Source organism: Piliocolobus tephrosceles, chromosome 8 (genome assembly GCF_002776525.5).
Source record: "Piliocolobus tephrosceles isolate RC106 chromosome 8, ASM277652v3, whole genome shotgun sequence".
NCBI classification, from domain to species: domain Eukaryota; kingdom Metazoa; phylum Chordata; class Mammalia; order Primates; family Cercopithecidae; genus Piliocolobus; species Piliocolobus tephrosceles.
In genome coordinates, this window is record NC_045441.1 from 14,482,788 (window position 1) to 14,498,809 (window position 16,022).

Below are 16,022 nucleotides of genomic sequence, written 5' to 3' on the forward strand. Positions count from 1 at the left end.
GGCAGCTCTCCTGGGGGTATCGTGAGGATCAGGAAACACGGTGTCTGCGAAACACTCTAGAGCTGAGCTCGCACGGTACGCGTCACAGGAGATGGTGTCCTGTTGCCACTGGAATGTCCTAAATCAAATGAATCTAACTCTGGTGACGTTTAAAACAGAAGCCACATGGGCTCCTGCATTTGGTTATGATTCCTCTTAGAAGGTGTCATAGACGCTATCTCAGGGAAAGAAATAGAAATGGGATGTTGGACCATTCTTACAACCAATACAGAATTCCATAGCCCAATTGCCATGAGGTTTCTTACCTTGGATTTTTAATTCGATATCATCCAATTAAAATACACATGTGCAAAAGTTAACTTTTCATTTTTTAAAATTTATTTTGCCTATTATAAAAAACACACCACATAATTCAACTAGCAAAGAAGGCTGCTTCAGGACGTGTAAAATGAAAGGCTTCCAGGCAGTTATCAAATTAAAGAACACTAAGGGAGGGACAAGGCTAGAAGCCGCGGACTGTCTACACCATGGCAGAGGCTATTGGGGTTGGCTGGAGGAGCTGTGGAGAATATGGAGAGAGTGGTGCTGGAGACTGCCATGGCTATTCCTCATTGTCATCACAGACTGAGGTTTTCTGTGTGCCCACTGGTTTGAAAACCATTCTACAACAATGATAGAATAGTACACACGTGAGAACTGAAATAGCCCAAACCTGGAAAGAAAGCCCAACTAGATCCTCAGAAGACGCTTCTAGGGACAACAACCGATGAGGAAAAGATGGCGTCCTTGTGCCACCGTCTGTTACGGTCTCTCTCCATTGCAGCAGACAGCCGTTCTTCTAAGCAGACAGATGGCGATGATGGCAAAATAGACCTCACTCTTGAGGAGCAGGAGGAGGTACGTGTAATATGCAGAGGTGTTTGTGAGCTGCAGCAGTAGTGCATCTAAGAGAAATTTCACATGTTCTTTTTACAGAATAAGACATATTAATGGGAGAGGGGTTCACAAATACTTATTTCTGATGATTTACATTGAAGCGATATTCTACCACCACCAAAACCTAAAAGTAAACATGTACTGCTACCACCACCACCAAGAGTCAGATAAGTCAGAATTCAGCTTTCAAGTTGATTAACAACCTCTGCTAAATTCATATGTAGAACATTCCAAGCTATTAAAAAGTAAGGTTGCATTGTAGGAAAGCAAAGAAAGTGGTTAATCCAGATCCGCTGATGTGTTAGGTAGTTGTGGCACACTCAGCTGTCTTTCCTAAATGTCTCTGATTATGGCTATGCTATTATGGGGTGATTGCATTTAATATTATTTGAGGTTTTGCAAGATATATATGCTGTCAAGGAATAAGTAAAGACAGTGGGGGTGGACCACCAGTGGCTACTCAATGAGCTACAAGGCTGTTTCTGCCTGCAGAATTTTCCATTTTACATGTTTTGTCTTCATGATGTCAGAACTCCAGAAACATCAGTACTTGGTGTGGAAAAGTGATGTGTTCATAACTCCCGCCCTTCGTCAAGTGAGATGTTACTGCCCCTCCTTGACTGGTGTGGCAGCTTAAGTCAGAGCCCCTTGGTATTGGAAATAGAAGAAAGTTCAGCAGGGCTAGAGCCAATGCTTCTAGTCACATTCTTTGTGCTTATGTAGAGAGAAAAGGCCAGAAATAAGTACTCATTCTGCGTCTGCTAAATGAGATACCCTATGCTAGACATCTCACATTCACGCTCTTATCTCTTCAATAACTGTGAATCTGGTATAATTATTCGTGGTTGGGTGATTAAAAAAAATATTACTCAGTAAATGTAGGTCACTTACACCTAATCATTAAAAGAGGTGGAGTGAAAGTCCACTCTGCAAAGCCCATGCACTCACCCATCCCCACATTATGTCCTTTTTGTTTCGGGTTCCTAGCTTTGTAATTTCTTGCTATCTGACTCTACTGCAGAAAAATAATAGAAAACTTACTAAGTACGTAAGCGCTTTGTTTGATGGCCTGATTTGAAATCCCAGACCTGTGTGACATGAATAGGGATTTTTAACTATTTGCTTTAAAGGGATTGTAAATAGGGAGAAAAAAATAATGTACCATTTTATAGGGGTATTAAGAGATAACAAGAAAATGCAGAACACAGCCCAAGCCCTTCTGTGTAAAAAGCACTTGATAAACACTAGTTTGTGTTATTAGCTACTAGCAAAGACCAAAGACTAAAGCAAAACAACTCAAGAAGCAACATGGTATCATGATTTCCCCAGTCATTAAAACAAAAGACATCAGGCCGGGCACAGTGACCCACACCTGTAATCCCAACACTTTGGGAGGGCGAGGGGGCAGATCATGAGGTCAGGAATTTGAGGCCAGCCTGGCCAACATGGTGAAACCCCGACTCTACTAAAAATACAAAAATTAGCCAGGCATGGTGGCATGCGCCTGTAGTCCCAGCAATTTGAGAAGCTGAGGCAGGAGAATCACTTGAAGCTGGGAGACAGAGATTGTGGTGAGCTGAGATCGTGACTGTACTACAGCCTGGGTGACAGAGCAAGACTCTGTCTCAAAAAAAAAAAAAAAAGAAAAAGAAAGAAAGAAGAGAAAAAAACACACATGGATGAATAAAACGATTTTTGAAATAGCTAAAAGCATATCACTTTACCCTCTAATTTACAGTCATCTCATACCCCAAAGCGGTAGTTTGCTTTGTTAATACAACTCCTAGAAAATGAGGGACTCATTTAAAATATCACAAGGTCCCTTCTGCAGCATCCAACCTAACAAAATCCATTCCCTGATTTTTCAAGCCAGAGAAATTCAAAAGTTAAAATGATCAAGAGGAAGTAAAAAACACAAAAACTTACCATTTGCATCTTTTGAACAATTGTCTTTGGGATCCATTGTGATGACATCTAGAAGAATGAGAGCAAGTAGTAGTCAATTATTCATGCCCATTATTTGTCAAGGTGTGTGTGTATGTTTGCGTGTGTGTGTGTGTGTGTGTGTAATTACATGAATATTGATAAAACCTGTCAACAGAGAGGCAGAAGGACAGTTATTAAAAATATGAGCCCACAATTCCAGAAATAATTTGTCTAATTCTATGTGATTAGGTAGATCTAATTCATATATTATGTTTTTGCACATCAATATGTTGAAGTTCATGAAGAATACATTTTTTTCTTTTTTATCCCAACTAGAGTGTAGTATCCAAGATCATTTGGTTTCCCTTCTGTATTCATAGCTCCTAGCACAGTGTCTGCCCAAAGTATGTTTTTGATAAATACTTGTTCAGTGGAAAAATGAACAGAACAAGTGGCTACTTTACAGCCTTTAACACACACTGCTGACATGAGATCAGCAAAAAGATTAATTTGGGTTTTTTTTTTTTTTTTTTTTTTTTGAGGCAGTGTCTCACTGTTGCCCAGACTGGAGTGGAGTATAGTGTGGTGTCATCATGGCTCAATGAAGCCTCAAACTGCCCAGGGTCAGGTGATCCTCCCATCTCAGCCTTTTGAGTAGCTGGGAGTACAGGCACATGTCAGCATGCCCAGCTAATGTTTGTAATGTTTTGTAGAGACAGGGTTTTGCCATGTTGCCCAGGCTGGTTCGGAACTCCTGGGATCAAGCAATCTTCCTGCCTTGTCCTCACAAAGTGCTGGGATTACAGGGATAAGACACCACACGGGGCCAAGAATTCTTTCAGTCCTAGAATCCACAACAGAATCTTACATGTTGAACGAGTCTGACTTAGAAAAATTTCTCACCTAAGCAGAAAAAAGCAGTCATTCCTTTCCAAACCATGCATGTCCCCAATGTCCCTAGCAAGTACCCATGATTTTCTGGAGGTATAGTGTTTCTGGACATAACAACAACAATGTTAACAAAAGCTAATATCTACTGGGTGCTCATTATTGTCTCAGGCACTATGTTAAATGCTTCCCATGCATTTTTTTTTTATTCCCCAATAACACTGAAGTGAGTTTTATTACGTATGGCCCCATGTTCTGAATGAGGAAATAAAGTTTAAAAAGTGCAGGCAACTTGCCGAGAGTCATATCAGTGAACAGCAGAGCCAGTATTCAGACAGTAGTCGTAGGGGAAGAAAAGAAATTGGACATGTGAAAAGTTCTTAGTAGAAATAATCCACAGAAATAGATAGAAAGTAATTTATAGAGACAATATAATGTCACCATTGTGTACTCTAAGAAAATCTCTTTGAGTATGTTAATTATTCTCAGCAAATGCTCATTTTTATTACAGGAGCTCAGCATTTCAGTGCAATTCTTTCTGGGACTAGAAAGAGACGGGCCAAGTCACATTGATAGTTCTCTGAATAAAACCTGAGGTAAGAGTTGAATTTATCTGTGATATTTAAAAAAAAGGAAGGCACAAACATGCAAACAAAGACAACATATTTTAAAGCAGAAGAAAACAGAGTCGCATAGGTGTTTGAGTTTATTATTTTTCTAGTAGATGTGTTCTTATCTATACGGATATGATTCTGGTGTGCAGTTTTATGCACTCATTGAGATCTTTATTTCATGTATTCTCAAAAATGAACTTGAGGCATAGGTTTTGGGTAAATCTCATGAATGCAAATGTTAGTTATCATGTCTGCATGCCCAAATATCTTTAAGGGCTGACTTTAATGGGTTTTCAATGTTTTTTTCTTTTCCTTAGGTTAATTTTATTTATTAAAAGATAAATGAAAGTGACTATCACTTATTTCCATGCATTGATTGAGATAAAAAGAATAAAGTAACTATTCCCGGTAATAAAATCTGTAAGAGTATCCTGAGTTCTCTCTCTCTCTCTCAATCAAGGTTGGTTGCAAATGTGGACCAGATTAGTTTTATCTCCTTTAAAGCACTTCATTGATTATATAATATGATCACTTCCATGTTATATTTTTAGCTTTTCTCAGAAAAAAACAAACTTCCAAGAAAGAGCATAGAAATCTACTGTAGAATGACATTAAGAGACGTGTCCTCCTTAACGTAGTTGCTTTGAGAAGCGCATGAAAGACATTTTACTTTTAGGCTGGGCACAGTGACTGACGCCTATAATCCCAGCACTAGGCAGGCCAAGGCAGATGGATCACTTGAGGTCAGGAGTTCAAGACCTGCCTGGCCAACATGGTGAAACCCCATCTCTACTAAAAATATGAAAATTAGCCAGGTGTGGTGGTGGACCCCTGTAATCCCAGCCAGTCAGGAGGCTGAGGTAAGAGAATTGTTTGAATCTGGGAGGTGGAAGTTGCGGTGAGCCGAGATGGTGCCACAGCACTCCTGCCTGGGCAACAGGAGCGAAACTCTGTCTCAAAAAAAAAAAAGCAGGTAGAAAGACATTTTACTTTTAGAATTTAGGGTAAAGGAAAACACGTTATAAAACTGTAACTTGTTGCCTGTATAATATTCACTATCCTGGAACTTACTATACATTTTATTTTGCCCTAATCACTGGAAAAATCATATCATGTAAGCACAGTGGTAAGACTACCCTCAGGCTTTGCACATTTGCCTCCCCTTTGTGTCTCGGCAAAGGAAATAGAAAATTGGAACCGTTTTTAGATAAACATCATTTTGTCAACAATGAACCCATCGTTTTTAGGGTAAACTTTGTGGGTAGCAAGATTGAGGTGAGTGACTCTGCCTGCTTCAATAGAACATTCCTGAAAGGCGTATATTTGTTCTTATTTCCAGATTAAGTAAAGTCATCAAGAGAGGGGAGAACTCTTTTTGAGCATTTACCACTTGCTTCGTTGCTAGATGCTTCCGTGTATATTGTTTCCTTTAATCCATCTAACAACCCTAAAAACCAGCATGTGACTTTCTTATTTTGGATAATGGAACTGAGGCTGAGAAACCTTTAGTAACCTTTTCAATTTTGTTTTCTCCAAAACCCATACCATTTTAATTCTATAGAAAAGTAGCAGGGCATTTACACTACCATTAAATGTAACACCAATTAAGAAAGATTTATGCTTGTTTTTCATTAATACCGAAAGGAAAAAATGCAGGATTCCCTTTCAAAGACGTGTTCTGAGAGATGATATGTGTAAACACATACCCGTCTTTATTGGAGGAAAGATAATTTCCTGATCAACTCCATTTTTATTATTCTCATGTCTGACAATACATCTGTACTCTTTATCCAGTGACTTTTCTGGCACCGTTAACCAGCTGAATTTCATGTATGTGTCGTTAGTCTTCACGGTGTTCCCCTCCTGGGATCCCAGAATCGTGTCGCTCTTCTTTTCTTGCCAATGTATCTTAATAACATCCGGGAAAAATTTCTCAAGAAGACAAAGGTATGTTCCAGCCTTATGGAGGTTTGTTTCAGCAATGGAAGGAAGAAAAATAGTGGGCTTGGGTGAAATATCTGCATCAAGGTGTTTATCTATGGGGAGAAATGGAATATGAATTTAAAAGAATCATGAGAGAAACACACACATTGCACCGTTTGAAATACATAACAATACATACATAACACATACAAAAATACATAACATAGTCTAGCACATAACAATAAAAAGAGACAATAACAATAACAATAACAATAGTGTCCACCGGGACCTTTCATCCAGGATAGACAGCACAGAACTTATTACTGTGCTTATATTACAGATGTTGAAAAGAGGATCAAAAAGTTAAATAACTTGCCAAAAGTCACAGCTCTCAAGTGTCAGATGCTGGATGAAAACCTGGCCTTTGTTTATTCTGCACATGCTGTGAGGGAGTGTGATTTTTAACTGCCTCCTACCAAGGCTTCCAATGTTCATGATTATATTTATTTTATTTTTTATCTCTTTTGTTTCATCATAGTGAAGCATGTTTTCAAGGTGGATGGCAGGGGAAAGGGGAAAAAGATCAGATAACTTCAGTGATCTCTCTACAGATGAGACTCTTTGGTCCTTTTCCCACTTCCATTTCCCATCCTTTGTAACTTATGTTCTTTGGCCAAATAACACACATTCTCATGTTCCACAATTTTGTGTCCTCCCACTCTTCATTACACTGATTCTGTGATGCACCATATTTATCTGATTATTTATCTTATTTCCTGTATGAATAAATGTCAGATTTTTAAAATCTTACTATTTATCTTATTTCCCATATGAATAAATGTCAGTTTTTTGTTTGTTTGTTTGTTTGTCTGTTTTTTGAGACTGGGCTTTTTCTGTCACCCATGCTGGAATGCAGCAGCACAATCATGTCTCACTGCAGCCTCAACTTCCCAGGCTCAAGTGTTCCTCCTACCTCAGCCTCCCACGTAGCTGGAACTACAGGCATGCACCACTATGTCTGGCTAATATTTGTATTTTGTAAAGACAAATTTCACCATGTTGACCAGGCTGGTGTCAAACTCCTGCACTCAAGTCATCTGCCTGCCTCAGCCTCCCAAAGTGCGGGGATTATAGGTATGAGCCACCATGCCTAGCCATTTTGTTCACTTTTATTTTTAACAATACACAGTCACTTGTTTTAATGAGAATCTACTTCCATCTGTACGTACTGTCTATCAAGTTGACCATGTAGCTTCAATGTGTATACCACTAGCAGTCCTCCCAGTTAATATCTATCTTTATATAACATCTCAATTTCACATCTGCACCCTCCAAGTTTTGGGGTGGAGCAGTATTTACAGCTGTACCTCCAGATTATTCACCATCTCTTGAATTTAGAAACAAAATGGCAACATTTCCAAAACTCTTATTAAACATTTTTATTGATTATTTTCAGAGATACTCTTCTGTTAATCCTATCCAGTAATACACTTGTCAGAATTTTATGTATTCTCCTACCTTTTTGTCCTACATTTGGGGATAAAATTTTAACCTGTGCTCCTTGCCAGGTAATCACAGGCCTTTTTCCTTCTCCTTTCCTTGGAACTTTTGATCATCTGTATTTATTTAATGGTCAAGCTCAAATATGACACTAGGAATGGAGAATACGTTTGCAAATCCTAACTCTCTGATAGGGACACCTACATACTAAATTTATATAGACAGAAAGAAAGTGCCAGAACATAAAATGAGGCTTTCTTTCCCAAAATTTTCTCTCACAACGTGATGGGGGGTGCCTTATGGATGGTACAGTCTTTGTGTAACCTCTCATATTAAAAAACGTTCTTCAAATACTCTGCTTTGATCCAGAAGGACTAACTGAACAAGATATCAACATGAAATGAACTCAATGAATGCTAGTTTGGGGCGACAGCACTGGTAAAAGGAAAGAAAAGGCAAAGAAATGTATCATGAATTTGATCATCATTACTTGGGGCTAAGGTCCCTGTAGTTTTTACTTACTTCATACAAATGTAGAATAACAGAATAAATCGGAAAAAATAATTTCCTTTTATTTTGTGAGTGGATAATTGTTTCTCAGAATAAAATATTCAGGGACACCATCATATGAGGAATCCAAAATGGACACTGAGAACTGAGATGCTTTAGAAAGTTGCTCTAAGGTAGTTGCTTTAGATGCATGTGAAGCATCAAAACAAAATCTTTAATGAAATATAAGGGCAACAAAGTCAATATTTCTCAACTGATATTGGTATTGACATAATCTTTAACTTTGTAGGTATGATCCAGTTAAGAAATTAAATGTTATAACTAGACATTTGACTATTTTACCTGTATCCCTATAAATTTACATATTCAAGTTGGGGGAGGGGAAAATGCATATTTTCTTAAACTTGTATAAATTTTCTCCGGAAAATGAAAAATCACCTTGTATTCAGGCACATCATATTTGAGATAATACATAAAACATTCTAATTACTTTTAGAAGCAGGTACAATTAGTTTTTTAGAAATAGAAAGCATTTTACAAATAGTGATATTTGTTCTGAAGTGAGCTGTTGAATAGATGGGGTTGATACATTTGTCTGTATTCCTGAGTGTATAAAGATCTCTCATGGGCAGTAACTTGAATTCTGGAAGAGGAATTAATATTTCTATCACCTACCAAGTGCTAGGCATTCTGGTGTGTAATTTCCATATTTAATTTCATTTAATATATACAACATTCCCTCGAGATAAATAATCTCCGTTACTTTCATTGTACAGATCAACTTGAAATCAGAACTTTCAACTTTGCTCTGGTATTGCAAAATATTAAGGACATTTGAAAAGAATGTTTATGAAGTAGTGTGAAGTGAAAAAGCCAGGTCTATTATAGTGTGTCTAGTCTATGATTCCAACTTTGTAAAACAAACAAACAAAAAGCATAGAAAAAATGTTTAAACACAAGTTAACAGATAATGTGATGAGGGTCAATATCAAATTATGATTTTTTGTTTATTTTTGTGTTTTCCAATTTTTCTCTAATGAACCAGCATTTTTATAATTTGAATACTTGGTGAATCAAAAGACACTTCCGAAAGGGCAGTTACATAGAAAGTGGCAGCCCCAGGAGTCATCGAGAGCAAAGTCCATACACTTCCCTGCACCGCACTTTCCTGAAAAATCACTTCTCAGAAAATTACAAATTATGACTTTGATTGCTACCATTCACATTAAGTCAACTGGATGAAAGAGAATCAGAAGGTCACTTTTTAACTTATAAGTTAATTTTATCATACGATCTCAACCACTAAAGAAATAAAAATATAAAACTGCTTTCATTTTTTTCAATGCTTTATCAACTTTGTGAAAATTCTCTCAAAACTTTCATTTCAGTGGATCTAACAGACCAAGAGTATCTTTATGAGATGTTTTCTCTCATCCAGGCAAAATTACATCTTTAAGCTTAAGCTAACAAATAATAAACAAACTCATTGGACCAATTTAAATAACAAATGCAGCTTATGTCACTTTTAAATGTGGTCACACGGTGAAATATTTTGACATTTGATAGTAATCATTCTTTGGTCAAATTATCAAATATTTCATCTTTCAGTGACCAAATGAGGAAGGTAGCTGAATTTTGTTTGTTTGTTTACTTTGTTTTCTTTTTTCCATTGGTTATTTTTAGAATTGAAGAAATAAAATCTCTAAACTAAACTTGTTCACAAAACTTTCAACAGAGAGATACCAGTAGAACATAAGGCCTCCATCCTTCAGAGATTTGCAAATGGTCTAAGCTCCTTAGTAATGTCTCCCATGTTAGGGCAGGAAAAGTTCTGACTCTCATGGCATGAACCAAGTCACCTGACCTCTCTGGAGATTTCACCGTGATCAGTGACCAAACCAGGAGGGAATCCTAGAATTCTGAGCCAGCTCCTGCTTGCCTCCCATCCCTTCTCTACATTGCAAAATTTAAAGAAAACTTACCTGTAATGATGAGCTTTGTTCCGGGACCAAATTGCTTGATTTTTTTGCCAAACTGTTGCCCACCACCTGAGAAGCCTTTACAAGAATTTCCCTTTGTGTTTGTCTTAAAATTGTGCCAGTATTTTTTAAATATTTACACAAAGACATAAAAATTGGCTGACATTAAGTCAAGACAAAGGTCAAACAAAATCATAATAGTTCTGAATGCAATCAGGAATTTAAGAACTGACCTCACTCTGCCCTGGGCACCTTGAGTTATGTACATTCTCTCCTTGTATCACATACATTAGAGAGTCTGATTTTAACTTTTCCCATGATTTTGCCTGAATCTTCTAAATATTCCCTAAAGAGTTTTCATGTATACAATTTGTCTTAAGTGTAATTTAGAGTTAATATTTCCTTAATTTTCAAAGACAGACAATAATAGGATTCTTATGTTTGACATTCAGTAAATAGATATTCAATATGATTTATAGGTATTTTGTGATTCATATGTACGGAGGGATGGGTATCTAGATTGATTCTAAAGTAACTTCCTTTTGGCCAGGCACGGTGGCTCATGCCCGTAATCCTAGCACTTTGGGAGGCTGAGGCAAGTGGATCACTTGCGCTCAGGAGTTCAAAACCAGCCTGGCCAACATGGTGAAACCCCATCTCTACTAAAAATACAAAAATATATATATATATATATATTAGTTGGGCTTGGTGGCAGGTGCCTGTAATCCTAGCTACTCAGGAGGCGGAAGCAGAAGAATCTCTTGAACCTGGGAAGTGGAGGCTGCAGTGAGCAGAGATGGTGCCACTGCACTCCAACTGGGTGACAGAGCGAGACTCCATCTCAAAAAAATAAAAATAAAAATAAATAGGGTAACTTCTTTTTAGAATCCAGTTCTCATTATTAGAATACCAGATAAGTTGTTACAAAATATGAATTCTTAATGCTGATTCATTGCCGAAAGACTGCTCCTTTTGACTTGAAAATACCCTTAGAGTTTCATTGAATTAAATCGTGTGCTACTCCACAGAGAATCCGTGGCAGCTCTGAGTTACGCAACTTAGCACTGAAATACACCATAGCTGCAATAGCTCCTTCATCATTTTCAACATATCTAGCAAATTTGATGCCAATACAGAAAGACAACTGAGTGGAATGATGTCAAAATGACTCATTCTATAGAAATACCCTAAAAATTATATTTTGAATATTTAATACATGCATATTCCATATGACTTTTTGGAGGAAAGAGAGATCATTTCAGTGCCATAATTAGAAGTAGAAGAATTATATTAATACACAAATAGTAATACAAATTGGAAGTTGGTACTAGAAAAATAGTCAACTAAGAAGTCCATTCATAGGGTTAAGCTACAGAAGAGGAAATATTCAAAGTATAAAAATACGACTTAATATTGCTAAATATCACGTACGGATCCAGACCAGGCACTTTGGAATAAACAGGCTTAGAAAGATCCCAAACTTTGCCACAGTGACTAGTCATGTGACTTTAAGAAAGTAACTGCTCTTCTCTAGGCCTCAGTTTCCTCATCTGTGAAATGGAACTAAGAGGACCTCCTGCATAGGTCTGATGAGGAAGGAGATAAAGCACTGAAACTATTTAGCATGGTGTCTGGCCCTCAATAACCTTTACTAATGTTAATTTTCTCCTTAAAGTAACAATATCCTGTCATTTTATCAAATCCTCCCACCAAACACAATACATAGATCTTATAAGCAATAACTGCTACATAAATTAAGAACGAAAACGAGCTCATGAACCTAAGACCTTCTGCTTCTCTGGCAGCCACAGGTCAAAGAACATGGGCAGGGCCCAACCAAGCCAGAATCTAGAATACTTGTCTGCCAGACTGGCAGGTTTTGAGTGTTGAGACTGTGTTTGTTTGCCCTTTTATCTCCAGCATTCAGAACAAAAACTGTTTTCAAGTAACTATTTGCTGAGAGGATAAATGAAGAAATGAAGATGTAAAATCAGGAAGACTCTTTTCGTTGACCTTGGAGCTGTCATGGCTGGTTGAACTTACAAATTCTATTAAACTGGGCCATTTCCAGGTGATATAATAAGAGTCCCAGTAGCATAAATTTTGACTGACTTCAGCCTCCCTCAAAGAAACTAGAGAACTAATAAGTGGGATGTATCGACGTTCTATAGGAATTTACTATACTAAGTAATTTTTTCTGTACTGTTTCTCAGGATGAGATCAAAATCAATAACATGGATTTGGCAGGCTAGCAGAAGAAGGAAGAACTATGTTGTATCTCAAAATACAGAGAAGAAGTAATTAATAAAATTCCATTTTTATGTCTCTCACTTTAAAGACCTACAAAAAATTATCTTAGACCAAGGACTTGCAGCAATGGTTTACAGACATGGTCCTCAAAACATTTTAATTTCTCTCCAGAGTCTACCGTGTGTGTGTGTGTGTGTGTGTGTGTTAGGTGTGTGTTTGTTAGTGTGTGTGTATTCTGAAAGTAGAATGTTAATCCACTTACAGACAGGGAAGGGAAGATATCATGTACAAAATCGTTTTGTTTCCATATTTAGCTAACCTGAAAAATTGCTGCTGGTATACTGAGGCCAGGGATGTGACAGATTCAGATAAGGTTGATCATTTTTTTCTAAAAAGTATCTATCCGTTTTTCATTACTAGGATAACAACAGAAAAAAAAGTTACTTACCAGGTGAAGTTACTATGAGCTTAGTCCCTTCAGCAAATATCTTGATCCAACCAGTGCTATCACACTGGTCTGAGCTTCTACAAAAATCTCAGCCTTCTGATCCTCATGACATGACTAGCAATCCAACAACTTTGAACCAGCAATTTTATCTTCTGGCTTTTTTTGGAAGTCCTTGAATATAGGTTTTGTGACATCTGATAGTTTGTACTTTTTCCTCATAAATTACCTGTTTTCTTCTAAGGCAGAAATTCTTGAAAAGCACCAACAGAAAAGGGAAATGGAAAAAAAAGCAGGAAGAGAAAACAGCAGGCTCAATGGGTCAACCCACTGCTTTTCTAAATTACCAGGAAAAGTATTCAGAGAACTGTATTTTTTTTTTTTTTTTTAATTTCCAGGTGTTCAATTGTGTTGAAACTGCTTTGAGATTACATCAAAGGAAAAGCCCTTCTGTTTCCACAAACACTAGGGCCTCTCTGTTGGCAACTTGGGAAGATATTTCTGAAAGGAGGAAACTCTTCAGTAACTGAAAATGCAAATGTGTCAGTGCAGATATACTTGAGAAATTTGAACCAAGGTCTCCACTTTCAAAAAGCCGCTTTTATCATTTGGCAACACGATGCTTTACCAAAGCAATGTCAAAAGAAAAAATGTGTTCTGCAATGACTTATTATTTCTCCCGGAATAACAGAAGAAATTTGTAGACTTCTGTCTCCCATGAAATAATAGATCATTTAATTATACTGAGGCATGAACAACAACAACAAAAAAAATCGAGCTATCTGACATGTTGAAAAATCTGCCATCTTAAGCTGGAGTCTGCTGTGTGATCTCTTGAGTACAGAAGAGGTGTTCAGTTGCAAGGACTGAGGAGGACAGGTCTAACGACCTCCATGTCCCCTCCAGCTCCACCCTGCTCCAGCCTAAGTCCCCTGAGTCCTCATTCAGGAAGGCACAAATGAGATTACAGAGGGTACCTGTCCATACATGGCGGCTCACAGCCCCCAAGCCAATGGAGAGGACAATGGGGCTGGGTGAAAATTATGTTTGGAAAGGGTTTTTTTTTAATAGAAAGTTCAAAATTATTATGTGGCGCTGTCGATGACCTTTTACACCTGTGATAGACGGAATGATGGCCACTCAGTCTCTTTGGTCCTCTGGTCTTTCTTACTCCAGGACCATGAGGGGGAAGCATCAGGAGTCTTAGCAGCTGTCAATATTCAAGAGGCATGGAGGATTTAAGTAATAAAATGTGAAAAAGTAATGAATTATAAAATCTTTTATTAAATTTACCAAAAAAATACATGAACGATATGAAGAACACAGTATTTAGTTTCCCTAAGGACATAAGATAAAACCTAAATACATGGAGAAACATACACTGTTGAATAAAAAGCTTCTATCATAATGAGGCCAATACACCCTAAATTCATCTATAAATTTCCAACAATTCCAGTCAGAATTACTACGACATGTTGTTGTTGTTCTAGGGTGTGAGGTTTAATGTTGGACTAGATAAGTTGATTTTAAATTCTATAGGAATGAATAAATATGAGATGTTTGAAAAATAATTTTCTGAAAAATGGTACCGTGAATAGATATTTGGCATTGTAGATCTTAATTCTTATCATAAAGCTACTGAGATAATATGATAATGATATAAGAATAATGAAATAGACAAATAAAATAAATTCTCCAGAAAATGTGTCAAATATGTGTGCCTATTTAAAACAAGCTGCAGCATTTTTAAATTGAAAGGAAAGGATGGGTTGTTTGGAAACGGGCATTAGGAAAATAATTACCTGAGAAAATAAAAATATCGCTGTACCTCATCCCAGATAACAAAGGGTCAAAATATATTAAAACTAAAATTACAAAGCTACACATGGCCAGAAGGAACATGTAGGAGAATAATTGTATCCATTGAGTAAAGGGGTATGGGATGGAAGTGGGGTAGGAGAAACTTAACACATTAATTTTTAAGAAGTAAGAATGTGGACAATTTTCTATTTTATAGTATTTTCAAATAAATGTTTTTGAAAGAAGAATAGACAATGAGGACTTTCTAAAAAATTTAGAGAAGAAAGTGACATGATCACATTTGCACTTTAGGAAGATATATGCGTGAGCAGAAAGGAAGGGGTGCTCCCTGGGACAGCAATTTGTGTGAAGCAGATGGTTTTATAGTTGGTCGCCATAAGCCATTAAGAGGCTTATGTGTTGTTGCAGAGATGGTGGAGATGTACAGAGTGGCTGGAGCAACAAACATTAACAAGTTTACTCGAATTTTTAAAAGATTCTTATGAAATAAATTATTATCTCAGGAAGTTGGGAATGAAGAAAAAGACACTTTAAAATTGGAAAACCCAGGTTCAGATTCCAGTTCTTCCACTCCTGGTATCGTGCCCTTGGGCGCAGACACATCTCAGAGTCTTGGTTTCCTCACCTTTTAAATGGAGAGGATTAGACCTAATTCCCAGGACTTTTGTGAGATATTTATAATAGAGCAGGGGACACAGGAGGTGCTATAAACTGATTGATTTTCTGTTATCATTTATGCAATAATTCAGACAGAGAGACTTCACTTCGTAAGGTAGAATGGAAATATCTTATTTCTGTGTCTTTTTATCTGAAAATTATAAGTTATTGTTACTTCGGACTGTCAGTTACCCTTGCACCTGTCATAGATGGGATGATGTCCACTCAATCCCTTTTTGTCCTCTGCTTTTCCTTATTCCAAGACCATGTGGGGAATTATCAGAAGTCTTAGAAGCTGTCTACATTTCAAGAGCCATGAAAGATTTAAGTAATAAAATGTAAAAATGTAAGTAATGAATTATAACATTTTTTATTAAGTTTACAAAAAAGAAAAACTATGTGAAGACCATAACGTTCAGTTCTACTAAAGGCATAAAATGAAACCTGAATGAATGTGTATAAAGATGAGCAATTTTGCCTCTAACCCTATATTTTGGAACACACACATCCTCCCCACCACATTTGTCATGTCTTGAGCTAACAAACTGAGGCAACTTAAATCCTGCTTCCAAG

The 16,022-nt window shown here is 37.1% G+C and overlaps 1 gene segment (V, D, J or C); it reads right to left on the reverse strand.

The window, feature by feature from the left end:
* Nucleotides 1-355: 355 nt before the first annotated feature.
* The window catches only part of LOC113219486, a 59,617-nt gene continuing 43,950 nt past the window's right edge, over nt 356-16,022 (reverse strand). The window contains 4 exon segments of the C gene segment in view: nt 356-944; nt 2,863-2,910; nt 6,071-6,400; nt 12,975-13,032. Coding sequence covers nt 802-944; nt 2,863-2,910; nt 6,071-6,400; nt 12,975-13,032 — 579 coding nt within the window.